The sequence below is a fragment of the Tursiops truncatus genome, chromosome 18 (assembly GCF_011762595.2).
Source record: "Tursiops truncatus isolate mTurTru1 chromosome 18, mTurTru1.mat.Y, whole genome shotgun sequence".
NCBI lineage: Eukaryota > Metazoa > Chordata > Mammalia > Artiodactyla > Delphinidae > Tursiops > Tursiops truncatus.
This window is the reverse complement of record NC_047051.1, coordinates 23,407,740-23,433,226: the sequence shown is the minus strand read 5'-3', so window position 1 is coordinate 23,433,226 and position 25,487 is coordinate 23,407,740. Positions and strand designations below refer to the sequence as shown.

General features: G+C 37.4%; 1 protein-coding gene across 3 annotated transcripts in view; it reads left to right on the top strand.

Moving 5' to 3' along the window:
- The window catches only part of DNAJC15 (DnaJ heat shock protein family (Hsp40) member C15), a 105,375-nt gene extending 80,452 nt beyond the window's left edge, over positions 1-24,923 (top strand). For all 3 annotated transcript variants that reach the window (XM_073795250.1, XM_019936498.3, XM_073795249.1), the window contains exons 4-6: positions 72-148; positions 6,614-6,684; positions 24,700-24,923. In XM_073795250.1, the coding sequence (XP_073651351.1) occupies positions 72-148; positions 6,614-6,684; positions 24,700-24,770 (219 nt within the window). In that variant the 3' untranslated portion in view covers positions 24,771-24,923. The remainder of the gene's footprint in view (positions 1-71; positions 149-6,613; positions 6,685-24,699) is intronic.
- The last annotated feature ends 564 nt before the right edge of the window (positions 24,924-25,487 follow it).

The following is a 25,487-nucleotide window of genomic DNA, read 5'->3' as shown; positions in this document are numbered from 1 at the left end:
TGTGATGGGATTGAGGTCATGCCATCTCATATGTGGAACTAATTATTTCTTGCTCTTTCTTTCCTCTATAGAGTTTTTCATCCTACTATAAAGGAGGATTTGAACAGAAAATGAGTAGGCAAGAAGCAAGTCTTATTTTAGGTGTAAGGTAGGTGTGCTGCATAAGTATTATTTTGTTCTGTGGCTAAGTTTGTCTTGAAAAAGAAGAAAATGTGACAGTAAAGTTATCCTTATATTTTAAATTATGAATAGGAGGCAGAGGAGAAAATGTCAAATTTTTACATTTTAAAACCTCAAATCTAAGAAATTATCCTACCACCCCTAAAAAAAATCAGGCGTATTTGTGATGTGCCTTTATTTCTTAACAAGGAGCTATTGTATTTTAATACTAAAGTTCCAATGCAATTATCAAAATAACCTTTATTGTGACAATGAATTCTTTCTGGAGTCAGTTTTCTAATTTGATATGTATCATATTTTTGGGATCTGTTTCACAGTTCTTTCTTAGTTCCACAATTTGACATCTAGCATATTTCATTATATTTGTTTTACCTTAGTATCCATTTATTGTCTAACTTTGAATGGCTTGGAGAAAGTTAATGATATTATGTGATTGCTGTATATCATTTAACACTTAAAGTTAATAATACATCCCCTACCATAGATTCACTAGTATCTATATTTGTTTACCTTATGTTCCCTTAGAGCTCACTCAAATTTTTATGGGGGTTGGTTACAATATGTTAGCTACAACACATCTTATGGTGACTTAGTCAACATAATTAAGGAGAATAGATCATAAAGTCCTGTATCAACAGAACTTTTAAATCTCTTTTAGATTAGCAGATATTTAAGGCCAAACATTTTGTAATTTCTTATGACTAATCAAGAAAAAACAAAAAGGTGGGTAGGGGAGGAACAGCTCAATTTAGCTTGGTGCTTCATTTAAATATAAGAAGAGATGGGGGCTTCCCTGATGGTGCAGTGGTTAAGAATCCGCCTGCCAATGCAGGGGACACGGGTTCGAGCCCTGGTCTGGGAAGATCCCACATGCTGCGGAGCAGCTAAGCCCGTGCGCCACAACTACTGAGCCTGCGTGCCACAACTACTGAAGTCCATTCCCCTAGAGCCCGTGCTCCACACAAGAGAAGCCACTGCAACGAGAAGCCTGTGCACCACCATGAAGAGTAGCCTCTGCTCGCTGCAACTAGAGAAAGCCCGTGTGCAGCAGTGAAGACCAAGTGCAGCCATAAATAAATAAAATAAATTTATTTTAAAAAATTAAAAAATAAGAAGAAATGGGCTCTCTCACTGAGAATACAAAAAATAGAAATGATTTTAAGCAGGGGAACCAAACTAGGAAATTAGCTGTATTGCTAACTATTCTTTTCTTTAATATTATTCAGAGTGGCATTGTTATTTTTCTTGGGCCCCCATATCATCCCGTTCATAGTGTTGAAATGTGAATATGATGCACATTATTAAACCAAACACAAAAGTTTTTGAGGGTATCATTTAATATCATCCAAGGTACTCCTGTTTTTAGGAAAGATAATTAGGAGTTGACTTAAGATACATGGTTATAAAGTTTTATCCCATTGAGCTGGAAGCTGTACAAAATTTCACAAGGAAAATTGAGTGGCTAACAGCACAGACTCTGATAACAAGTGAATCTAGGTACAAATACCATTTTTACCACCTGTTAGGTGCGTGACATCAGTCTCATCATTTGTAAAATAGAGAAAATATTAGTTTCTACTGCATAGGGTTGCTGCGAAGATGAACACATATGAAGTTTTAGCATAAACGTAGAACTTGGTAACTACCCAATAAATATCAGGTAAGCAGACAGATCCTCGTCCTGATTCTGTCGCTGAGGCACTTATTGTTAGCTTTTCTGCACTTCAGCGTCTTCATTTTTGATTTGGAATTAATAATATCTGCCTTGTCGGAATTTGTAATGACATGAGTCACCTTTTTATCCACGTGCCTGCCAGATAACAGGTGCTGCATAAATGTTGGCGCCGCTCCGTTCCCATCTCTGTCATGAATGCAGAAGCTAAATATTTGCCCTTAACACATTAAATAGAAAGGTGGACCTTATTTGCTTTCCTCTAGCCCTTTCTTTCAGTCAGGCGGCATTGATTTTGAGGAGATTCTCAAAGTGTGAATACATTGCTGTGGTTCCATTTTCTGTGATAAGTGAATCCAAATGATTTAGACTGCATAACAAGTAGGTAAAGACAAAATGGAGCTTGACTCTGTTGATACTCTATTTAAAAACAAAGAAACCCCTATGTTACTAGATGACTATGTTACCAGATGACTCTGTATATTCTTACATATTGCGTAAGCCTGAAATATTTTACTGAGCTGCCCAGGAAAACTTAATATACCTGATATATTCTGAAATTATGCACACATTTGTGATTTTCAGACTTTCTAAAAACTTCTGTGGAACTCTGTTTAAATGTTATTCAATAGACTAGTAGTAGAAAAAGATGAGACCCAAACTGCTCCATTTGCTACAGGATCAGGGAACACTACTCTGTTCTATACACCCCACTCACCTACTCCCAGTCAAATGCATTCCAGGGAGCAGTTTGAAATCCCTGATCTAGGCAAAATGATATTTAATTTAAAGTTACATTTTCAATTTGTGGTGGAATTGTCTATACTGGAGATACATCAGAGCTACGTTTAATTTTTAATGCTTTGTTTAAGAACTAGGATTCTCTCATCTTGCTTAATCTTTACAAGACCAATATCAAGGAGCTTATATCCTATATTTTCTTCTAGTAGTTTTAAGGTGTTACATCTAAGTCTTTAATCCATTTTGAGTTAATTTTGTGTGGTACAAGATAAAGGTCCAGTTTTATTCCTTTGCATATGACTGTTCAGATTTTCTGTTCCCAATAAACACCATTTATTGAAGAGACTATCCTTTCCCTTACTGTATATTCTCTATTCCTTTGTTGTAAATTAATTGACTGTATAGGTATGGGTTTATTTCTAGGCTCTGTTCTGTACCATTAATCTATGTGTCTTTTTATGCCAATACCATACTGTTTGATTACTAGAGCATTTGTAATATATTGATAGATTGAAATCAGGAAGTTTGATGCCTCCAGCTTTGTTCTTCTTTCTCAAGATTCCTTTGGTTATTCAGGATCTTTTGTGGTTGGTTCCATACAAATTTTAGGAATTTTTGTTCTATTTCTGTGAAAAATGCCTTTGGAATTTTGATATAAGTTGCATTGAATCTGTATAGTGCTTTGGATAGTATGGACATTTTTAAAAAATGACTTCTTCCAATCCATGAGCACAGAATATCTTTGCATTTTTTTGTGTCTTCAGTTTCTTTCATCAGTGTCTTCTGGTTTTCAGTGTACAGGTCTTCACCTCCTTGGTTAAATTTATTCTTCGGTATTTTATTGTTTTTGATGCAATTTTAAATGGGATTGTTTTCTTGATTTTCTGATAGTTTGTTATTAGTATATAGAAACAATAAATTATTGTACATTGATTTTAGAGCCTGCAACTTTACTGAATTTGTTGATTAGTTCTAACAGTTTTTTGGTGTAGTCTTTAGGGTTTTTTATAGGTAAAAATGTCATCTGCAAATAATGATAGTTTTACTTCTTCCTTTCTCATTTGGATGCCTTTTATTTCTTTTTCTTGACTAATTGCTCTGACTAGGACTTCCAATGCTATGTTGAATAAAGGTGGTGAGAGTGGGCAGCTTTGTCTTGTTTCTGATCTGATCTTTTCATCATTGAGTATAATGTTAGCTGTGGGCTTTTCATATATGGTCTTTATTATGTTGAGGTTCGTTCCCTCTATACCAACCTTGTCAAGAGTTTTTATCATTAATGGATATTGAATTTTGTCAAATGCTGCTTCTACATCTATTGAAATGACTATGTGATTTTTATCCTTCGTTTTGTTTGGAATAAATCCCACTTAATCATGGTATATGATCCTTTCTTTGAATGTATTGTTGAATTCGATTTGGTAATATTTGTTGAGAATTTTTGCATTTGTGATCATCAGGGATATTGGCCTGTATTTTTCTTTTCTTGTAGTGCCCTTGTCTGGTTTGGGTGTCAGGGTAATGCTAGCCTCATAAAATGAGTTTGGAAGTGTTTCCTCCTCTTCCATGTTTTGGAAGAGTTTAAGGATTGGTGTTAATTATTCTTTAAATGTTTGGGAGAATTAAGTGAAGACATCTGGTCCTGGACTTTTCTTTGTTGGAAGTTTTCTGATTGCTGATTCAGTCTCATTAGTAGTAACTGGTCTGTTCATATTTTCTATGATTCAGTCTTGGTAGATGCTTTGTTTCTAGGAATTTATCCACTTATTTCTCCTAGGGTGTCCAATTTGTTATTGTACAGTACAGTTCACAGTAGTCTCTTATGCTTTGTATTTCTGTGGTATCAGTTGTAATCTCTCCTTTTTCATTTCTGATTTTACTTGAGTCCTCTGTTTTCTTGGTGACCTAGCTAGTGGTTTGTCTGTTTTGTATATATTCTCAAAAAACTAGCTCTTAGTTTCATTGATTTTTGGTTTCTTGGTCTTTTTAGTCTCTATTTCATTTATTTTCACTGTGATCTTTATTTTCCTTCTACTAGTTTTGGGCTTAGTTTGTTCTTCTTTTTATACTTCTCTGAGGTGTAAAGTTAGGTTGTTTATCTGAGTTCTTTTTTTTCCCCCTGAATGTAGGCTTTTATTACTATAATTCCTCTTAGAAATGCTTTGGCTGCATCCCATAAGTTTTGGTAGGTTGTTCATTTGTCTCAAGATTTTTTTTGATTTCTCTTTTGACTTGCTTTTTTTTGTTTTGTTTCTGTTTTTTTTTTTTTACTTGCTTTTTGACTGACTTATTTATTTATAGAAGAATGTTTATATGCTTATGTAGCAATTGATAGTGTATTTTAACATGTTTGATGATCTGTTACTTAACCCCAGGAGATTAGAAGTAGCAAGTAACTGGCAGGTAATAGCTAGAGACTGGAACACTGGCAGAATTGAGGATTGACAACTGACAGCGAGGAAGGCAGTGTTCAAAACAGACAGAAGAACTTAAATGGATAGCATTTTATGACCATTTAGGAGAAGGGCAAGCAAACCACTGCAGACCTTGAGAGTTTCTTTGCACTTAATTGATACTCATGATAATGCTTTTTGAGTCATTCAAGATATGCTAGATTAGATTATTTATACCCCATTTTTTAAAAAGTAGGAAATGTAATACACTTTCATAAGCATTCTTTATGTTCATGATCATAACTACTATTCTTTGAACACTAACTTTATGCCAGGTCATGCTCATCCTTTTTGCTTATATAATCTAACTTGTCCTTAAAATAATCCTAGGAGGTATGCTTATGAGAAAATTTTGCTTGTGAGAAAATTATAAGTCAGAGAGTTCAAGTAAGCAAGATGAAGTGTTTTTTTTTGTTTGTTTTTGCCGCACCACACGGCATGTGGGATCTTGATTCCCCAACCAGGGATCGAACCCGCGTCCCCTGAAGAGGAAGTACGGAGTCTTAACCACTGGACCACCAGGGAAGTCCCAAGACAAAGTTTTATAGATTATGAGTGATGGATTTAAACCAGTGTCTGAATGTCTCTAAAAGTTCCTGCGTTTAGCCCCTACAGTGTGGTTCATCCGTATAGATGATTTTGAGTTTCACAGCAACCACTGTGTGCTTTGAGTCAGCTACTGTTATTTCCATTTGAGGCTCAGAAAAGCAGCTTAGATAAACTAGTATAAATATTAAGTAGGAACACCAGGATCTTATTATTATTAGTGTTAATTTTTTTCCTTACCTGGAAAATGTACTAGAGAGAAGGAGTTCCAGTACTGGATAAATTAGGTTTTGCAGGAATAATTTTAGGTTTATTTAACTTTCTCCTTTAATTTTTGTTTAGAGCATAGGCTCTAACAGCCAAGCTTTTCCCGTAGTTTTCTCACAAAGCTAAATAAATTATGAGCTATTAAGGGTTTTGAGATGTTCTGTTGAAAGATAATAATAGTAAAAGCTAACTATTATGGAACATTTGCTACACACCAGGCACTGCTGTAGCACTTTGTTGGCATCAACTAATTTAATCCTTGTAATTGCTCTATGAGGACTATGTTGTTCCTATCCCTGTGTCACAATGAAGAAACCGAAGCTCAGAGAGGGTAAAAAATTTGACCAAGGCTACCCCATCTTTCATGGCAGTGCTGGGATTAAAATCCTGAAGTCTGGTAGCCCTAGAGTTCAAATACCTGTTTGTTACATTATATATACTGCCTTCCCCTCAAAGAGCTTGAAGCATAAATTTTCAAACTCACAGTAATAGTCTACAGGCTATGATTCTCCTATCCTTATATTGTGTATATGTTTTTTTAATTGAGCATAAGGACTGAAGGAAAGTACATGCAGCATTGAATATGATTTATTTTGATGGTTGGTAGAATGAAGTGACAAGCTGTAATTTCATATTTATCCACAAGATGGTGAAATTCTCATTAGTTTTTAATTTCTTAAAACTCATATAAACCATTAATTTATAATCTGCATTTGACACTATTTGTTATAAGCACTTTAATTTCTTTTTACAGCCCATCTGCCGGCAAGGCCAAGATTAGAGCAGCTCACAGGAGAATCATGATTTTGAATCACCCAGATAAAGGTAGGTAAAATTCCTGTTATATAGCTGAAATGGAAATTTATGTGTCACACGTGTTGTGGTTTTTCTTATAAATAAATGAGCCTTTAGATTGGAGTTCAGTGACCCACCGAAGTGATGCATTTATAGTTATCAGTGTTGGAAAACTTTGTTAGCAATTTCTATATATGAGTATCTAACCCCTGTTTGAGGCTCCTAGCATTTTTTAATCTTTTTAAAAAATATTTATTTATTTTACTTACTTATTTTCTTTATTTTTTTGGCTGCGTCAGGTCTTAGTTGTGGCATGCAGGGTCTTTTGTTGTGGCACACGGGATCTTCTTTGGGGCACGCGGGCTTCTTTCTAGTTGTGGCGCTTGGGCTCCAGGGCATGTGGGCTCTGTAGTTGTGGTGCATGGGTTCTCTGTTGAGGCGCATGACCTCAGTAGCTGTGCTGTGTGTGGGCTTAGTTGCCCCGCAGCATGTGGGATCTTAGTTCCCCGACCAGGGATTGAACCCACATCCCCTGCATTGGAAGGCAGATTCTTTACCACTGGACCATCAGGGAAGTCCCGAGGCTCCTAGCATTTTGATGGAGAAAGAAAAAACATGACTTGTGGACTCTTTGACTGTATTAACTGATTTGGGCATCATGAATTACATTTGTTTAACCTTACACATAAAAGTACAAGACTTGGAGGGTATTCTCTAAATCTCTTAATGTAGTATGTCACAGATGATTCTGAATTTCTTAATTTTATTCTGGAAGGCTCTGAGGCTGAGCTATTTTTTTTTAACTGGCCAGGTTTTAAATGTAGATTTATCTTACAGAAAGACAATTATTATAACTTTAACTACCCTACAGCTGCTTGAGAGAGAAAGCCCATATGTTTTTTACTGTTTCTGCTCTAAAATAACAGATGGCAGAAGGTTACACTGTATTTCAGAAGTCAGAAGTGGGGGAGTAGGGGGCAGAGAGTGAAGGGTTTCTTGGATTCTTACAGACTTTCAGTTTTCTAATTATTTTGAAAAAAATTAAAAACAAATTTTGGATTTCTACCCATCCTGACTCCAAAATCAGGCATTCTTTTTCAGCTTTCTCAATTACTGTAAAAATTCTTTTCACTAAATATCATCTCCTTTGGTTTTTGCACTTGCTATTCTTTAGTGTGAATAAACAAGAGAATAAACTTTGAAAAGAGGTTTTGCTTAAAATTTCTAAACAGCTTCAACAGTTACTAAAAGATCCATTCAACTAATTTACTTTGCACTGTGGGCTTTTAGAGTAATTGACTCAGAAAGAAATGTGTTTAAATGGTTCTGATGAACCTAGGGTCAGGACAGGAATAAAGACACAGACATAGAGAATGGATTTGAGGATGCAGGGAGGGGGAAGGGTAAGCTGGGACGAAGTGAGAGAGTGGTATGGACATACATACACTACCAAATGTAAAATAGATAGCTAGTGGGAAGCAGCTGCATCGCACAGGGAGATCAACTCAGTGCTTTGTGATCACCTAGAGGAGTGTGATGGGGAGGGTGGGAGGGACATGAGGGAGGAGATATGGGGACGTTGTAGAGCAATTATATTCCAATAAAGATATTAAAGAAAGGAAAGGAGGGAGGGAGGGAATAAAATATTAAAGAAAGGTAGGAAGGGAGGAAGGAAGGAAGGGAGGGAGGGAAGGAGGGAGGAGTTTATCAAGTGTATGCCCTTCTCTCGTTGATTGCGGTGGGATCAAGCACTCATGTATTTCAGATGATTGACAAGTTGTTGATTGTGTCTACTGGCAAGGAAGTGAGCTCTAAAATGTGTCTAAAAGAATATATATTTTTAGATACCTTTAGTAAAATATAGAAAATGTTTATGTTATGAGCCAGTAGTGTTTAAAGAATTACTTGATTTATTCTGAGATTGTATATTTATCAGAATTGGGGTTGTTGGCTGCCCTTAGTGTGCTTACTAGTATCCTCTAGTCTGGCCTTGCATTGGTGGCAGAGTGGGAGGGAATGGATCCGGAAGTAGGAGCCAGCATTCTTCTTCATCTTCTGCCTTCTAGCTAGCAGCATGGCCTTGAACATTCCCCTAACCTCTCCAAATGTCAATGTTATCATCTACAAAATGAAAGGATTTATTTCTAAAGCTTTTTTTGGATATATGATATAATGTAATACTTTTATATACCTATTCAATTAATTAAGAACCCGTACCTTATATTTCTATTCGGATCACATTTTTAACCTAAGAAAGATGCTTTTAGTCAACAGTTGTCAACAACGAATGTGACAGCTATAGACATCTTGTCCATATAATTGCTCATTCACCCAAAGTTTTATAATATTTGGAGTTTCAGAGAGTTCATAGACTTCTTAAAACCCATCCATATACTCATAGTTAAGAACTCCTGCTCTAGTACAAGTATGATGATTTAAGGAATATTGCAACTACTTGAGGGAAAAAAATTCATGTTTGATGGAGTTGGGAGATGATAGCTCATAAATCTGGAAATTATCTCTTGAGAAGGAAGGTTGTTTTGTTTTGCTTCATTTTTAATGGGAAGAAGATAATGGATTTTGTTATTTATTTTCACAGTGGTTTATATTTTCTGATTTCTAACTCTACAGTAGTTATATTTAGATAAGGGTATTCCTCACCTGGTACAATCTGTCTCTATAAGAAGATAATAGATTTTAAATGAAAGTATCTGTCCTTGCAGAGAAAAAGCCAGGAATATTTGGGGAAGTATGAGAATGGGCAGCTCTCAGTTTTGCCTGGTCTTTTTACAATTCTTTACCATATTTGCTTGGCCAGGTCTCCACTGAGTGTTATTTATAGGTGGTTGCAAACACTTGACTCCTCCACCCAGTGCTTCTGAAGTTCATGCATATTCTTTCTCTCACCACCCCACCCCCACGTGGCTTTTCTCTTGGTTTTGCTACCAGCTGGTAAAACAAAGCGAGAACTTCAAATGTGTGATCAAGATAACTTGTTACATATTTCATTATTAGCTTGTGCAAAGAAAGTGACACCAGAAAATTAGGTGTGGGAGATAACTGGAGATAAATTTTTTGTAACCAGTTTTAAATGAGCATTCAGATGTGCTTTGGTAAAAGTAAATTTTGAAAAACAAACAAAAAGTAAATTTTGCCTTTTCTTTTAGTGAGATAAAAGGTTAATGCAGTAAAAATGTCTCAGCTCTTTGATCTAATGCTTTTAGAATATCTTTTAGCTTGTATTTTTTTTAAAGTACTGGAGAAAACGATTAGTTATGAAGTTAGTAGTTTGATATTAATGCCTAATGAAAATAGGAAGACAGACTAGGTAAGTTTGAAAAACTGTAGAACCTCAGAGATCTCTCATAGACTGTCTAATCCAGTGCTTCTCAAAATGTAGTTTGCCTGTTCATACCAGGCCAGTTTGTTACCTGTGTGCAACAAATCAAAAACTGAAATCAAAAGTAAGCATTCAGGGCTTCCCTGGTGGCGCAGTGGTTGAGAGTCCGCCTGCCGATGCAGGGGACACGGGTTCGTGCCCCGGTCCGGGAAGATCCCACATGCCGCGGAGCAACTGGGCCCGTGAGCCGCTGAGCCTGCGCGTCCGAAGCCTGTGCTCCGCAACGGGAGAGGCCACAGCAGTGAGAGGCCCGCGTACCGCAAAAAAGCATTCAGAAGTCTTTATAGCCATTTGACATTGCTGTGACATCCAAGAAAATTTTTTAAAAAGTGCTTCACCATAGTTTGAGGACACTGGTCTAATCAATGCTGCCTACTAAATCTTTCTGCTCCATCCTGGGAAAAATGCCCTGTTAGCTTTCCTTAAAGATATTTAGTGATGGAGAGCTTCCTGCTTTGCAAAGCAGTACTCTGATAGGCAGCGGTAACTACTAAAATGTTCTTCCTTACACTTAGCTGAAATCTGCCTGCCGCAGCACATTCTCAGTCTTTTTTCCATGTATGTCCCCTTTCAATAAACATATAATGCTCTCTCTTCTTTAATAGTATTTAAATCAAAATTAAATTAAATATTGGGATTAAAAGCAAGTCAAAGTAATTATACTGTTGAATGGGTTTTCCTTAAGTACCCTTATTGTAAAAGAAGCCAAATTTGACATGAAGCCCTGGTAATAATATATTACAACTTATTACAATATATTGCATTTAAAATATGTATTTCAAACATTTAGAAAAAGGAAGATATGATCACTAAGAGTCAACATGGAATCACGAAGGAAAAGTGATGCCTAATTAGCTCAATTTCCGTTTTTGATGGATGCACTAGACTATTATTTGTTTTAGAGGGCTCATCTTTCCTTTCCCTTCATTTCAACATTTTAATTAGATTTAAGACTTTGTATAAGGTAATTTCGTTTTTCTCACTTATTAATTTTCCTTGATAAGTGGTGAGATGTTTAAAAGTAAAGAACATGGCTTATTTATCTTTAGAACCTATGTGTTTAACATTTAATAAATTCTAATTTTTTTCATGAGTGAATGAATAAGCAAATCAATAAAAAGAAGGCATACAAATAAAATGTACAGGTAAAATAGTGTTGTGAAAATGAATATATAATGATCATATCAAAATTTTAAAAGACTTATTAGCTTGATGTGAAATGACCTGAAACTATTCTTTTTATTCATTCAGAAATTATTTATTCAACTTCTACAAGGTGTCAGAACATTGTGCTAATAAATCTTGGGATTTAAACTGTAAAACAGAGTGGGGTTTCCCTGGTGATGCAGTGGTTAAGAATCCACCTGCCAATTCAGGGGTCACGGGTTCGAGCCCTGGCCCGGGGAGATCCCACATGCTGTGGAGCAACTAAGCTCGTGTGCCACAACTACTGAGCCTGCGCTCTAGAGCCCATGAGCCACAACTACTGAGCCTGTGTGCCACAACTACTGAAGCCCACACGCCTAGAGCCCGTGCTCCTCAACAAGAGAAGCCACCGCAATGAGAAGCCTGTGCACCACAATGAAAACCCAATACAGCCAAAAATAAATAAAAATAAAATACATAGATTTAAAAAAACCCCAAAAACTGTAAAACAGGGCAACTAAATCCTTGTCCTCGTGCAACATACATTCTAGTGGAGGGACAGACAAAAAACAATTAAACCTACTTCAAATTGCAGTAAGTGCAATAAAGGGCACAATGGCCTGAGATTATAGAATACGGGAAAGAGGCAACTTTACATGGGATGATTGGGGAGGCCTCTCTGAGGAGCTCTAAGGGATGAAAAGAAGCTAGCCATGTGAAGAGTGGTTGGAAAGTTAAGGAACTAGCATGTTCCTAGGAGGAAAGAACTTATTGTGCTTAAGGGAGAAAACTAGTGTGATAGGGGTGTAATAAGCAAGGGGAGAAGCTGCATGAGATGAAGTGGTGCCCAGAGTTTGAAAACAGTATGCTTTATGGTAGTGAAACACTATAGGTTTTGTATAATATTAATATTCCGTAAGATGTCACAGAAAAACCCAATATTTGGGTCGTTTTTGGCCAACCCAATATTTGAACTTTATTCTAAATAGAGTGGGAAGTTACTGTCAGGTTTTAAGCAGTAGAGTGATGTAATTTGATTTCCTTTTTTTAAAGAGATTATGTTTCTCCTCAATCTCTTTTTATTTTTAGGTTCTCTTTGTATTGAAGTAGAAAATACAGGCAGCAAAGTTCACATCATAATATATATCTAAATAAATTTTTACAAACATACTCATATAAACAGCCCCCAGATCAAGGACGAAAACATCACCATACCCCTGAAAAGCGTGGGGGTACTTTCAAGACCCCTTTCAGTGTACCGCAGCCTTAAAAGGAGCCACTATCTTGATGTATATATCACAGGTTAGCTTCTCTCTTGAATGTCGAGTCATTTGCATCTGGCTGCTTTGGGTCAACATTATCTTTGTGCGATTCATCCATGTTGTAATGTGGAGCAGTCATTTGTTCATTCTCATTGATGTATAGCAGCCTTAGCAAGGCGTGCACTGTGGACCCCCAGGGGTTCCTAAGACTCCTCTAGGAACTTATTTTCTCCCTTTTCAGGCCTTCTTTGGGTATACAAGGTAATTATTTTTTTGAATGCCATGTATTTTGTATGAAAGCAACAGTTTTCAGACTTTTTCGTCTCAGACCAAAAAGTGTGTCGGTGGAAATGATCAACTAGAGAAATCAATGAATTAGAAGAGATTAAATTTAAATTCACCAGGGGTAAATGTAATGTTCTTTTAGGTCCCCAAAATCAATTGTGTAAATATAGGGCAGAGGCTTGGCAGTGTTACACATGAGAAAGAGCCATGGGGGTATATTTGATCTTAAAGGCTATAAGATTCAACGGTGTAAAAGCCACTAGAAATAAGCCAGTGCATTCTTAAGCTGCATTAAAGGGCACACAGTATCTGTATTATGAGACTGAATATTACCACAATCTTCTGTACTTGTCACTCACTTTTTCAACTAATATTTATTACCCAGCTATACTGAGCTGAAGTTAGATCTTGTCCAGAATTTTGTGTCCCTTTCTGGATGCTAGGTTTTGGAAGACATGGACAAACTAAGTAGTATTCAGAGGAAACCAAACAGGATGTTGAGGAGCTGGAAGCAGTGTCATATGAGTAGTCATTCATTCATTCAACAAAACAGAATATAGCAGAAGTAACATTGTATGAATTCTGAGTCTAGGCCTCAAGAAGCTTTGCTGCTTCAGCCGTTACCCTCTTAGAACCTGGAGACTACCAAATGAAGAAGACCAGGTTGGTCTATGCCTCCTGAAGGATAAAAGACCAAGTTGAGAGTAAGGACGAGCCATCCCAGGTGAAGTCCCAGTGAGGCCACCCTGTACCATCCAGCCCTGGCTCCCCTGACCCAGCTCAGGAGAACTGCCCAGCTAATCCATGGAATAGTGAGGGAAAAAAAACATTGTTGTTGTTAGCCACTAAGTTTTGGGAGTAGTTAGGCAGAAAAGGCTAGTATGAAAAGCGTCACATGATAATAAGAGCTTTTAGAAAAATAAAGCAGAGTGGGGGAGGGCTAGAGATCAGCGGCTGGAGAGGAGGCAGTTGCAGTATTACTTATATCATCTTAAAATTCTCTGTAAGGGGATAATATTTGAGCAAAGACCTGAGGGAGTAGGAAGTCATGCAAAAATCTTAAGAAGAGTATTTTAGGCAGAAGGAACATCAAGTGCAAAGGTCTTGGAATGAGAACATACTGTGTATTTCTGGAATTGTAAGGAGATTGGCTAGAGTGTAGTGAGAAGGAGAAAAGTGGTAGGAAATATGATTGGAGAGAACATCCAGGGCCAGATGATGACGTAGCTGGAGAGCTAATGCTAAGAACTTTGGCTTTTACCTTCAAGTGTAATGGGAATGATATGATATCTGATTTACAATATGAGAAAGTCTGCTTTGGCAGCTGTGGAGAAAAGATAGCTGTAGGATGTCAAGAGTGGAAGCAAGGAAGTTAGTAGAGAAAATTGTTACCAAAGAAAGAATGATATTGATTTACACTATGGGTTTTGTAATGAAAGAGGTAAAGAATGGTCCAGTTCAGGATATATTTTGAAGATAAAGCCAACAAAGCTCATGGATTGGAGGTAGTAAAAATGAAGAAGGGTAACTCCTAGGTTTTTGGGTGAAGCAATAATGAATAAGAAACCTTGCTATCGTGAGAAAATTGGAGGACTTCTATGCAATATCTAATACTTAAAATGCTGCATGAATATGTGAAGTCTCTCTTCTGTGCCTTTATGGAGGCAGAATTATGTTCACTTAGAAGAAACTATGAGCAGTGAAGATTGGACCTCTATAAGGAAGACTGTGCTTGTAGTTGGAGCTATCCTAGTTCCCCTTCATGAGATATCAGTCAACTAGTAATTAATTACAAGTACCTACTGGGAGCTAGGCACTGTTCTAGGCACTGGAGCTACAGCAGTGGAAAAAGTGATGTTCAAGCAAAGCAGTAAAGGTAACCTGAGATTGAAAACTGTTGGAGGACAGTTTGTTGGTGATGTAATATGAGGTATTCATGTACTGTGTAACAGGTAAGAACCCTTTAAGACTCTTCCAACCCTAGGTTTCTGTGATTCTCTATAAGGATCTGATAAACTGAATCAGACTCAAAGTATTCTTCAGAGCCTTCTGTCTGTTGTTTTAAAACAGCTATATTGAGATATAATTCATGTACCATATGATTCATCCATTTAAAGTGTACAATTCAGTAGTTTTTGGTATATTTACAGATGTGTACCACCATTACCACAGTCAATTTTAGAACATTTTCATCACCTCAGAAGGAAACTCTATCATCCTTTAGCTCCACCCGCACCCCATCTCCCAATCCTCACTTCTGTTCCGTTGATCTGTATGTTTGTCTTTGGTGCCAGTACCACACTGTCTTGATAACCTTTGCCTTGTAATAAGTTTTAATTTTTTTTTTTTTTTTTTTTTGCGGTACGCGGGCCTCTCACTGTTGTGGCCTCTCCCGTAGCGGAGCACAGGCTCCAGACGCGCAGGCTCAGCGGCCGTGGCTCACGGGCCCAGCCGCTCCGTGGCATGTGGGATCTTCCTGGACTGGGGCACGAACCCGTGTCCGCTGCATCCGCAGGCGGACTCCCAACCACTGCGCCACCAGGGAAGCCCAAGTTTTAATTTTTTGAAGTGTGACTCCTCTTACTTTATTCTTTTTTATAGGATTGTTTTGGCTGTTCTGGGTCCCTTGCAATTTCATGTGAATTTTAGAATCAGCTTGTCAGTTTTTACAAACAAGTCAACTGGAATTCTCATAGAGATTGTGCTGAATCTGTAAGTCAGCTTAGGGAGTATTACCATCTTAACGTTAAACCTACTGATCCATGGACGTGGGATGTTTTTCCATTTATTTAGATCTTCTTTAATTTCTTTCACCAATATTTTGTAGTTCTAAAGTGTTTTATTCTTTTTGATACTGTTGTGAATAGAATTATTTTCCTTTTTTTATTATATTTTATTTATTTATTTATTTTTGGCTGCATTGGGTCTTCGTTGTTGCACGCGGGCTTTCTCTAGTTGTACCGAGTGGGGGCTACTCTCTGTTGTGGTGCTCGGGCTTCTCATTGTGGTGGCTTCTCTTGTTGCGCAGCATGGGCTCTAGGCACGCGAGCTTCAGTAGTTGTGTCTCTCAGGCTCAGTAGTTGTGGCTTGAGGGCTGTAGAGCGCCGGCTCAGTAGTTGTGGCTCGCGGGCTCTAGAGTGCGGGCTCATTAGTTGTGGCTCACGGGCTTAGTTGCTCCGTGGCATGTAGGATCTTCCCAGACCAGGGCTCGAACCCAGTCCCCTGCACTGGCAGGTGGATTCTAAACCTCTGGGCCACCAAGGAAGTCCCTAGAATTATTTTCTTAATTTCATTTTTGAATTATTCATTGTGAATGTATAGGAATATCATTGATTTTTATATATTGATCTTATATCCTTTAACCTTGCTGAACTTGTTTATTCCAGTAGTTTTTTTGGTAAGTTCATTAGGGTTTTCTATATATAAAACTATGTCATCTATGAACAGAGTTTGTTTTACTTCTTCCTTTCCAATCTGGATACAATTTATTTCTTTTCCTTACCTAATTTCCCTGAATAGAAGCTCAGTACAATGTTGAGAAGAAGTTGTAAGCAGGGACATTCTTGTCTTGGTTCTCATCTTATGGAAAAGCACCCAATCTTTCCCCCATTAAGTGGGGTATTAGCTGTGGGTTTTTCATAGATGCCCTTTGTCAGGTTAAGAAGTTACTTTCTAAGTTTGTTGAGTGTTTTTGTCAAATGCTTTTTCTGCACATATTCAGGTTATTATGTGATTTTTGTTTTTTGCTTTTTATTCTGTTGATGTAGTGGGTTACATTAATTGATTTTCGGCTGTTAAACCAATCTTTCATCCCTGGGATAAATCCCACTTGGTCATGGTGTACAAAATTTTTTTAGTATGTTGCTGGATTCAGTTTGCTAGTATTTTGTTGAGTTTTTTGCATTCACATTCATAAGAAATATTGATCTATAGTTTTCTTGTGATGTCTTTGTTTGGTTTGTTATCAAGATAATATGGGCCTTGTAAAATGAGTTAGGAAACATTCCCTCCCCTTCTATAAACCATCTAGACCTGGGTTTTCTTTGCATAGTTTTTTGATTACTGATTCAGTCTCTTCACTTGTAATAGGTCTATTCAGATTGTCCATTCTTTCTTGAGACAGTTTCAGTAATTTGTGTCTTTTGAGGAATTTGTCTAATTTTATATATGTTTTCTAATTTGTTGAAATAGTTATTTATAGTACTCCTTTATAATTATTTTTATTTCTGCAAGGTATGATAGTAACGTCCTCTCTTTGATTTCTGATTCTAGTAATTTGAACCTGTTTTCTTTTTTTCTTGGTCAGACAAGCTAAAGGTTTGTTTTGCTGATCAACAAGCTAAGGACTTCTTTTCAAAGAACCATCTTTTGGGCTGGTTGATTTTCCCCGTTGTTTTTCTATTCTCTCTTTCATGAATTTTTGTTTTAATTTTTATTATTTCCTTTCTTTTTCCTGCTTAGGTTTAGTTTGCTCTTCTCTTTCCAGTGTCTTAAGGTTGAAGTTTAGGTTATTGATTTGAGATCTTTTTTTCTTTTCTTTTTTATTTAATTTAATTTATTCATTCATTCATTCATTCATTTATTTTGGCTGAGTCGGGTCTTAGTTGAGGCAGGCAGGATCTTCGTTGCGGCATGTGGGGTCTTTTGTTGTGGTGCTCAGGCTCTTCATTGCAGCACATGGGCTTCTCTCTAGTTGTGGCATGCGGGTTTTCTCTCTCTAGTTGTGGTGCACAGGCTCCAGGGCTCATGGGCTCTGTAGTTGTGGTGCGCGGGCTCCAGAGCACGTGGGCTCTAGTTTTGCAGCGCGAGAGCTCAGTAGTTGTAGCGTGCAGCTTAGCTGCCCTGTGGCATGTGGGAACCTAGTTCCTGGACCAGGGATCAAACTCACATCCCCTGCATCAGAAGGCAGATTCTTTGCCACTGGACCACCAGGGAAGTCCCTAGATCTTTTTTCTTTTTTAACCCAGGAACTTAAAACTATAATTGCTCTCTAAGCACTACTTAAGCTATGGCCTGTAAGTATTTATTTCCCAAATTTGTCCTTGCTATTGATTTCTAATTTCATTCAATTGTGGTTGGAGAACATAATGTATTGTTTCTTTCCTTTTAATTTATTGAGGTTTGTTTTATGGCCTATCATATGGTTTCTCCTAGAAAATGTTCCATGTGCACTTGAGAAGAATGTATATTCTGTTGTTGGGTGGAGTGTTCTGTAGATATCTGTTAGGTCTAGTTGGTTTTAAGTGTTGTCCAAGTCTTCTACTTCCTTGTTGATCTTCTGTCTAGTTGTTCTATCCATTATTGAAAGTGGGGCATTAATTCTTATTATTGAATTGTCTGTTTCTCTGTTCATTTTTCTTAGTTTTCGTTTCATATATTTTGGTGCTCTGTTGTTAAGAGCATATATATTTATAGGAACACTTTTTTGTTTTAAACTCTATTTTGTCTCATGAGTATAGCCATTCTAGTTTGTCTGTGGTTGGTGTTTCATGATACCTCTTTTTCCATCCTTTTACTTTCAATCTATTTGTGTTTTTGAATCTAAAGTCTGTCTCCTGTAAACAGCCTTTAGTTGGATCATGTTTTTTTAATCCAACCTGACAACCTAATGACAGATTGGATTGTTTATTCCGTTCACATGTAATTTTATTATTGATATAGTTGGATTTATGTCTGCATTTGCTTTTTAAAAAATATTTATTTATTTGCTGCATTGGGTGTTTGTTGCTGTGTGTGGGCTTTCTCTAGTTGCAGTGAGCAGGAGCTACTCTTCATTGCGATGTGTGGGCTTCTCATTGCGGTGGCTTCTCTTGTTGCGGAGCATGGGCTCTAGGTGCATGGGCTTCGGTAGTTGTGGTGCGCGAGCTTAGTAGTTGTGGCTTGCAGGCTCTAGAGTGCAGGCTCAGTAGTTGTGGTTCACGGGCTTAGTTGCCCTGCGGCATGTGGGATCTTCCCAGACCAGGGCTTGAACCTGTGTCCCCTGCATTGGCAGGCAGATTCTTAACCACTGTGCCACCAGGGAAGTCCCTGCATTTGCTTTTTGTTTTCCATGTCATGTCTTTTTTACCCCTCTGTTAGTCTTCCTTTATTGCTTTCTTTTGCACTGAATATTTTCTAATGTAGTATTTTGATTTTATTATTTCATTATTCTTGAGGGTTTTTAAAAGTAATTGCTCTAGGGTTTACCATATACATCTTAATTTCTCAGAATCAGCTTCAGATTTATACTAGCTTAATTCTTATAATATATATGGAAATATTACTTCTATATAGCTCTATTCCCATTTTCCCCCTTTTGTGGTATTATTGTTATACACATAACATCTACTAATGTTACAAGCTGAACAGTACATTGTTAGAATCATTACTGTCTGCTGTTATTTTCTTAATCTATAACAGCTTTGCTCCTATACACTCTTGTGCTATTACTAGCATGTGTATTATGCATGTATTATATTTCTGTGTTACAGACCAAACAGTACATTTTATGCATATTTTTTTACAGTTACCTTTTCAATCAGTTAAGAGAAGAAAGCAAAATAGGCATTTATTATTGTCTTTTATAATTACAAAGTTACATTTACTAGTGCTCTTTGTATATGTAAATTCAGATTACCATCTGAGGTCACTTTCTTTCAGCCTAAATAATTTCCTTTAGTATTTCTTCTAAAGTGGATCGGTTAACAATAAATTCTTTCAGTTTTTGATTATCTAGGATAGTGTTTATTTCACCTTCATTTCTGAATAACAGCTTTGCTGAATGTATAGCATTCTTGGTCAACAGTTTTTTCTTTGAGGACTTTATGTTATACCACTGCCTTCCTGGCCTCCATTGTTTTTCTGCTAAGTTAGCTTTTTATGTTATTGGGTTCCTTTATAAGTGTCACACTGTCTTTCTCTTGCTACTGTTAAAAGATAAACTGAGGCATATTAAAAATTTTAAGAGTTCGTTTGAGCAAAAATTCATTTGAATTGGGCAGCACCAATCCGAAAGTGGTTAGGAGCCCTCTAGTGAAAAGGTTTTTATAGAGAAGAGGCCGAATCAAACCAAGAAAATTATTTGCTTGGCTGTAGCGTAAGCATTTGCTTTACTTGGAAAAGTCTAGTTGGCTGTTTGTGATTCGTTGTACTCAGGTTTTAATTTCTTAATGTGGAGAGATTTATAGCCTTAGGTTTTAGTTTGATTATGTAGTCTACTAAGGCATTAAAGCCACCTCAGTCTAATGGCCTCATTTTTTAATTAATTTAATGCTGCCTTCCATATTCTCTCCTTGTCTTTGACTTTTAGCATTTTTTAATGATGTGTGTTTTAGGCCTTATTAAGTTTATCCTACTTGGAGTTTGTTGAGCTTCTTGGATGTGTAGGTTATTGTTTTTCAATAAACTTGGGAAATTTTTAGCCAGCATATCCTTAAAGGTTGTTTTTTCTCCTTGCCTCTCCTGGTGCTCCCATTTCATGTATTTTTATGGACTTTATGATGTCTCACAGTTCTCTGAGGCTCTGGTTTTTTCTCCTTCTTTCCTTTTTCTCTCTGATCTTCGGTTTGCTTAATCGCAATCGTTGTATCTTCAAGTTTGCTCATTCTGTCTTATGCCAGGTCAAATCTACTCTTGAGCCCCTCTAGTGATTTTATTTTTTTAATTTTAGTTCTGTGAATGTATAATGGCTACTTTGGAAACTTTTTCCATAAATCCAGCATTTGGTCCCTCTCAGAGATAGTTTCTGTTGCTACTTTTTTCATGATGTGTGTATGGGTCATACTGTCATACTTGCCTGTTCCTTTACATGCCCTGAAATATTTTGTTGGAAACTGAATATTTTAGATTATGTATTATAGCAGCTCTGGGTATTGGTTTGCCACCCCCCACCGCCCAGGCCAGCTTGTTATGATTATTTGTTTATTAACTGGCTGGATGGTTTTAGTGAAGTAGCCAGAGGTCTTCTCAGCTTGCCTATCCTGGTGTGAAACCACCATGCCTTGTGGGCTGGGAAAAGAGCTGCTGAGGTCCCAGTATTTATTCTAAGGGAGCCATGTCCACGGTAGAGCCTCTGTTCCACTTTCCTGTGGCTGAGCCTCAGCACCAGGCAACTGGGAGTAGGAAGAGAAATACGAAGGTCCGTCCTGCTCCTCCCAGAAAGAAAGCCCTCTGTCCAGGAGCTGGGGAGAGATGGAGGCCTGTGTTCCTGCTAGAGCAGTCCAGCATGGAGTCTCTGCCTTGCTGAGCTGGGAGGGGAATAGGAGGGAGCCGTTTACCACAGATTCCTACTGACTTCTCATAGATCTTCTCTAGTAGATTTTTCTTTTTTCTTTTTGTTTTTAAGATCGTTTCTAGAGGTTACAAATGGTTGGGGGTTATTATATAGTTTTCACCAGCTTCACTGGGGAGCAGATCACTGGAACTTCTCTGAAGTTCAGAGAAGTCAGTCTCCTATGTGCTTCAATGTGATTTTAACATCTTTCTTTTAAGAAGGGTGGGTGGCTTTTAAGAACCCTTCAGATCAGCAGATGGCAATACTTCTTACTTCTGTCTTACAGATTTGGGATGTAGACATTCATAAGTTTTAACGAGAGTTAAGGAATATATGGATCTGCATAAGGAAGACCCAAGGAAAAAAGGAACTTATATATTCTTAATCCTCACATTGGTGTACTTTCTTTGAAACTCACATTAGTGATAAGTTATACAGGCATACCTCAAAGATACTAGGTTCAGTTCCAGACCACTCCAATAAAGCAAATATTGCAATAAAGCAAGTCACACAAATATTTTGGTTTCCCAGTACATACAAAAGTTATGTTTACACTATACTGTTGTTTGTTAAGTGTGAAATAGCATTATATTTAAAAAACAATGTATGTTCATACCATAATTAAAAAATAAACCTGTTGTAAAAATGGCACTGATAAGACTTACTTGACACAGTGTTGCTGCAAACCTTCAATTTGTAAAAGACTCAGTATCTACAAAGTGCAATAAACAAAGCGTGAGGAAACAAGGTCTGCCTGTACCTAACTTTGTAACAATTGTTAGTTGTAGAATATTTGCTTATTTTCTCTTGTGCTGGTTAGGATTGTTTTACCCAGATGTTTTGCAGATATTTATTTTTAAAGCACCCACTCGTAACACACTTGTTTATCCTGTTTTCTGTCTCTCTGGAGTGATTTTACTTTTCTGAAACTGGTACTTGATGCAAGAAAATAAGGGAATAGCGATTCACCACTTCCTTCTCCCCATCAAGGACACGTCTCCACTCCCTTCTGTGTACTCAGAGCTGTGCTGATAATACAGAGAGATCTAAGACACGATTGCTCTTCAACGTATTTATTATATAATGAGTAGATAGACATATACTTTAAAAGTAAACCACAAGGCATGATTTCAATCTTCCTAAGAAGGAAGAGGACCTGGGATGGGGTTACCGGCTTGAAGAAAGTAGAAAAGGTTTATAACAACCAAATGTTTAACATGGTAGGAACTGAATAAGCAAAGAAGTTTGTAAAGAGAGTGAGAGACAGTGTGGTGTGGTAACCTTCCTGGGAATCCTGACTCCACCTCATTTTAACTCTGTGGCTAGTGTTGGGCAAGTAACTAAACTTTTTTGTGATTCAGTTCTCTGTATGTAATGAAAATAAGAATTGAGCAACTACAAAGGATAGTTGGAGGAACCAAATGAAATACTGTATTAGAATAATGCCTAGTTACTATGCTCATCACAGTGGTTTTGATCATGGGTTTGCTGAGCCCCAGTTATTTTTGGACAGTATGAATTGATAGTGTCATCAAACTTCATTGAGGTCAATGTATATCCAGTGTTAGTTTTTTGATAAATTTTTTTTTATTAATTAATTTATTATTTTTTTATTTTTGGCTACGTTGGGTCTTCGTTGCTATGTGCGGGCTTTCTCTAGTTGCGGTGAGCGAGGGCTACTCTTCGTTGTGGTGCGGTGGCTTCTCTTGCTGCGGAGCACAGGCTCTAGGCGCGTGGGCTTCAGTAGTTGTGGCAGGTGGGCTCAGTAGTTGTGTCTCTTGGGCTCTAGAGCACAGGCTTCAGTAGTTGTGGCACACAGGCTCTAGAGCACAGGCTCAGTAATTGTGGCTCACGGGCCCAGTTGCTCCGCGGCATGTGGGCTCTTCCCAGACCAGGGCTCGAACCAGTGTCCCCTGCATTGGCAGGCAGATTCTCAACCACTGCGCCACCAGGGAAGCCCAGAGGATGAGTATTCTAATTAAATGGAATCCAGATGATTCCCCCAAGAAACCTGAGCAGGATCGAAAGATTCAAAACTGCATTGTTTCCATTAAATAAAGGATATGTATCCTATATATTTTATATTAGTCAAGATTCAGTGCCAGAAACCAGAGGTTTTAAGCAGGAGAGCATTTAGTGCAGGGAATGAATGGTTACAAATTGTTGGAAGGTCTAAAGGAGTACATTTTAGACTTGGCTTACAAGAATGGCTCCCCTAGTAATTACAGAGCTGCGCTGTCAGGGGAGCTACTCATTGACTACCTCATGGACTGCCACTAGAACTGTAAGGAAAGCACAACTGCGGCCATCACTACACCATGATTTCACTTGCTAGCAGCAGTAACAAAGAGGCCCAGCAAGAAAACCTTTCTCTTCAGCCTTTCAAATCTCACAAGACTGCCTCTCATTGATAGATCCTAATTTGAATCAAACACTACTTGAAGAGAATATAGGAATCGTAGTTTTAGGCTTGGGGCCTTTTCCAAGTTTTAGGAAGGTAGAATGAGTGCCGAACCCAAAGTTTCTGCCATGCACATAACTGAGAAGTCCAGTGTCCCTCTCATTAAAAGAGGGTGAAGGGTAATTCAATGTTATTCTGAATAAACTGTCAATTTTTTTCCTCTAACATTGCCATCAATAAATATAATGTTTAATGAGACTTTCGATCTTCCATGCCTTTGATTTTTTTTCTTTCTGCTAAATGAGCATGTTATGGCCAGTGATTTAAATATCCAGAATTCATATCAATCAATTAAAGGTTATGTTTGAGTTCAATTAATATTTTGGTAGTTGTTGAGGATATACAGGATGCCTGGCATTACATTGGTAACTCTCAAAATTTAACCAGCTTGTTACCAAGATTGACATTACCTAATTCTGAGATCATTTTCAAAGATAATCCTGAAGTCAGTTTATTTCAGAGTCAAGTGCATATGGAAACTTGCATCAATTTCATTTGTAATTCTTATTGTATATTCAAGGGCACTCTGTAATATAATCCGTAAGTGTTTATAGCGATTCAGATCTTGATGTGAAAATGTCAGTGATATCTTCAAGGGTAAAAAACTAAATATAGCTCCTTCAGCATTGCCCTTATGCTGTTCTGTTTCCCTGCTTTCTTCCCCCCCACCCCCCCTTTTTTTTTTCTTTTTCCTTTTTAAAATAGGTGGTATGATATCAGTAAAAGGCCTGGATAAAGTCAGGACAATATACACACCAGTGCTATCTAGATGTTTTTGGTTTGTTGTGCACTACTGAGGTCTTATGTTTTCAACAGCTATAGATCATTTGTACTCAAGGGGAGAAAAAAAATAAAAACAAACACAAAGGGACTGGTGAACTGTAATATGATTGTTAGTTCTAGTGTTAAGCAATGAAAGTGTTCAGGACTAGAAGTTAGAAGGTGTATGATGCTTAAATAGCTTTAACGTGACAGTTTTGGGGCCAGTATTTTTGTATGTCAAAAAGCGTCTGTTTGTGATTTATAAAGATTCTGCATTTGAAATTCACCTCAGTTTTCCTCTTGTTCTTTGCATCAGCAGTAATTCATTGTGAAGAACTCTAAAAAAGAACTGACAGTTTTATTTTAGGGCACAGTGACTCTAAGTCTGTACTCCAAAGTACTATATTTCATTTGAGACTTTAAAAACTGTCAATAATGAAGTGTGTTTTAATCCATTTACTTTTCTTTGTCCTCTCAGGTGGATCTCCTTACTTAGCAACCAAAATTAATGAAGCAAAAGACTTGCTAGAAGCAGCCACCAAACATTGATTGATGCTCAAGGACCACTCTGAAGGAGAAAAAGGGGGACCTTATAAAAAATGTCCTGCAAGTTAAATCATGACCTTCATAATTTTCATACATGTAGTGACCACAATTATTTCTTCCACTACTAAGCTATATAATAATAAAAGAGGAACAATCCATCTTTGTTTTATCTTTCAGAGGAACAGGTTAAAATGCAATCACTGATCTTTCCCCCTTATTTTCTTCCTCTCTCTGATAGTCATACATTTTAAGACTTCTGTTAGTTCCGAATTCCTCCCACCCACCCCCAACCCCCCGTACAAGTATAATCATCGGTAATATAATTAGAATTTGTGAGCGATGGGTAGAAAGTTTCTTGCTGCTTATACTTATGCTCATGTTGTCCCTTGTTTCCTCAGAGGAATTTAGTACTCTGCCTATGTAAGGTGCTTTAAATATTTTGAGACCAAACACTGACTGCCATCCCGGGGAAGTGATTTGAAAGTTGATTGAATTTACTAAATGGTGTTTTGTAAAGCAGTGGTTAGGAAAGAACTCTGCTCTCCCTGAGACCCTATAGCTGAAGCATGGGAACTTGGAGAGCGACTAAAATGATTAAAGGTTTACAAAATGAGCCCTGTGAGGAAAGTCTGAAAAGAGCTGGGAGAAGTCTGAGGGATTTGTATTTAATTATAGTCTTCTGGTACTGTATATTTATTCAATTATTCATTCTACAAATAT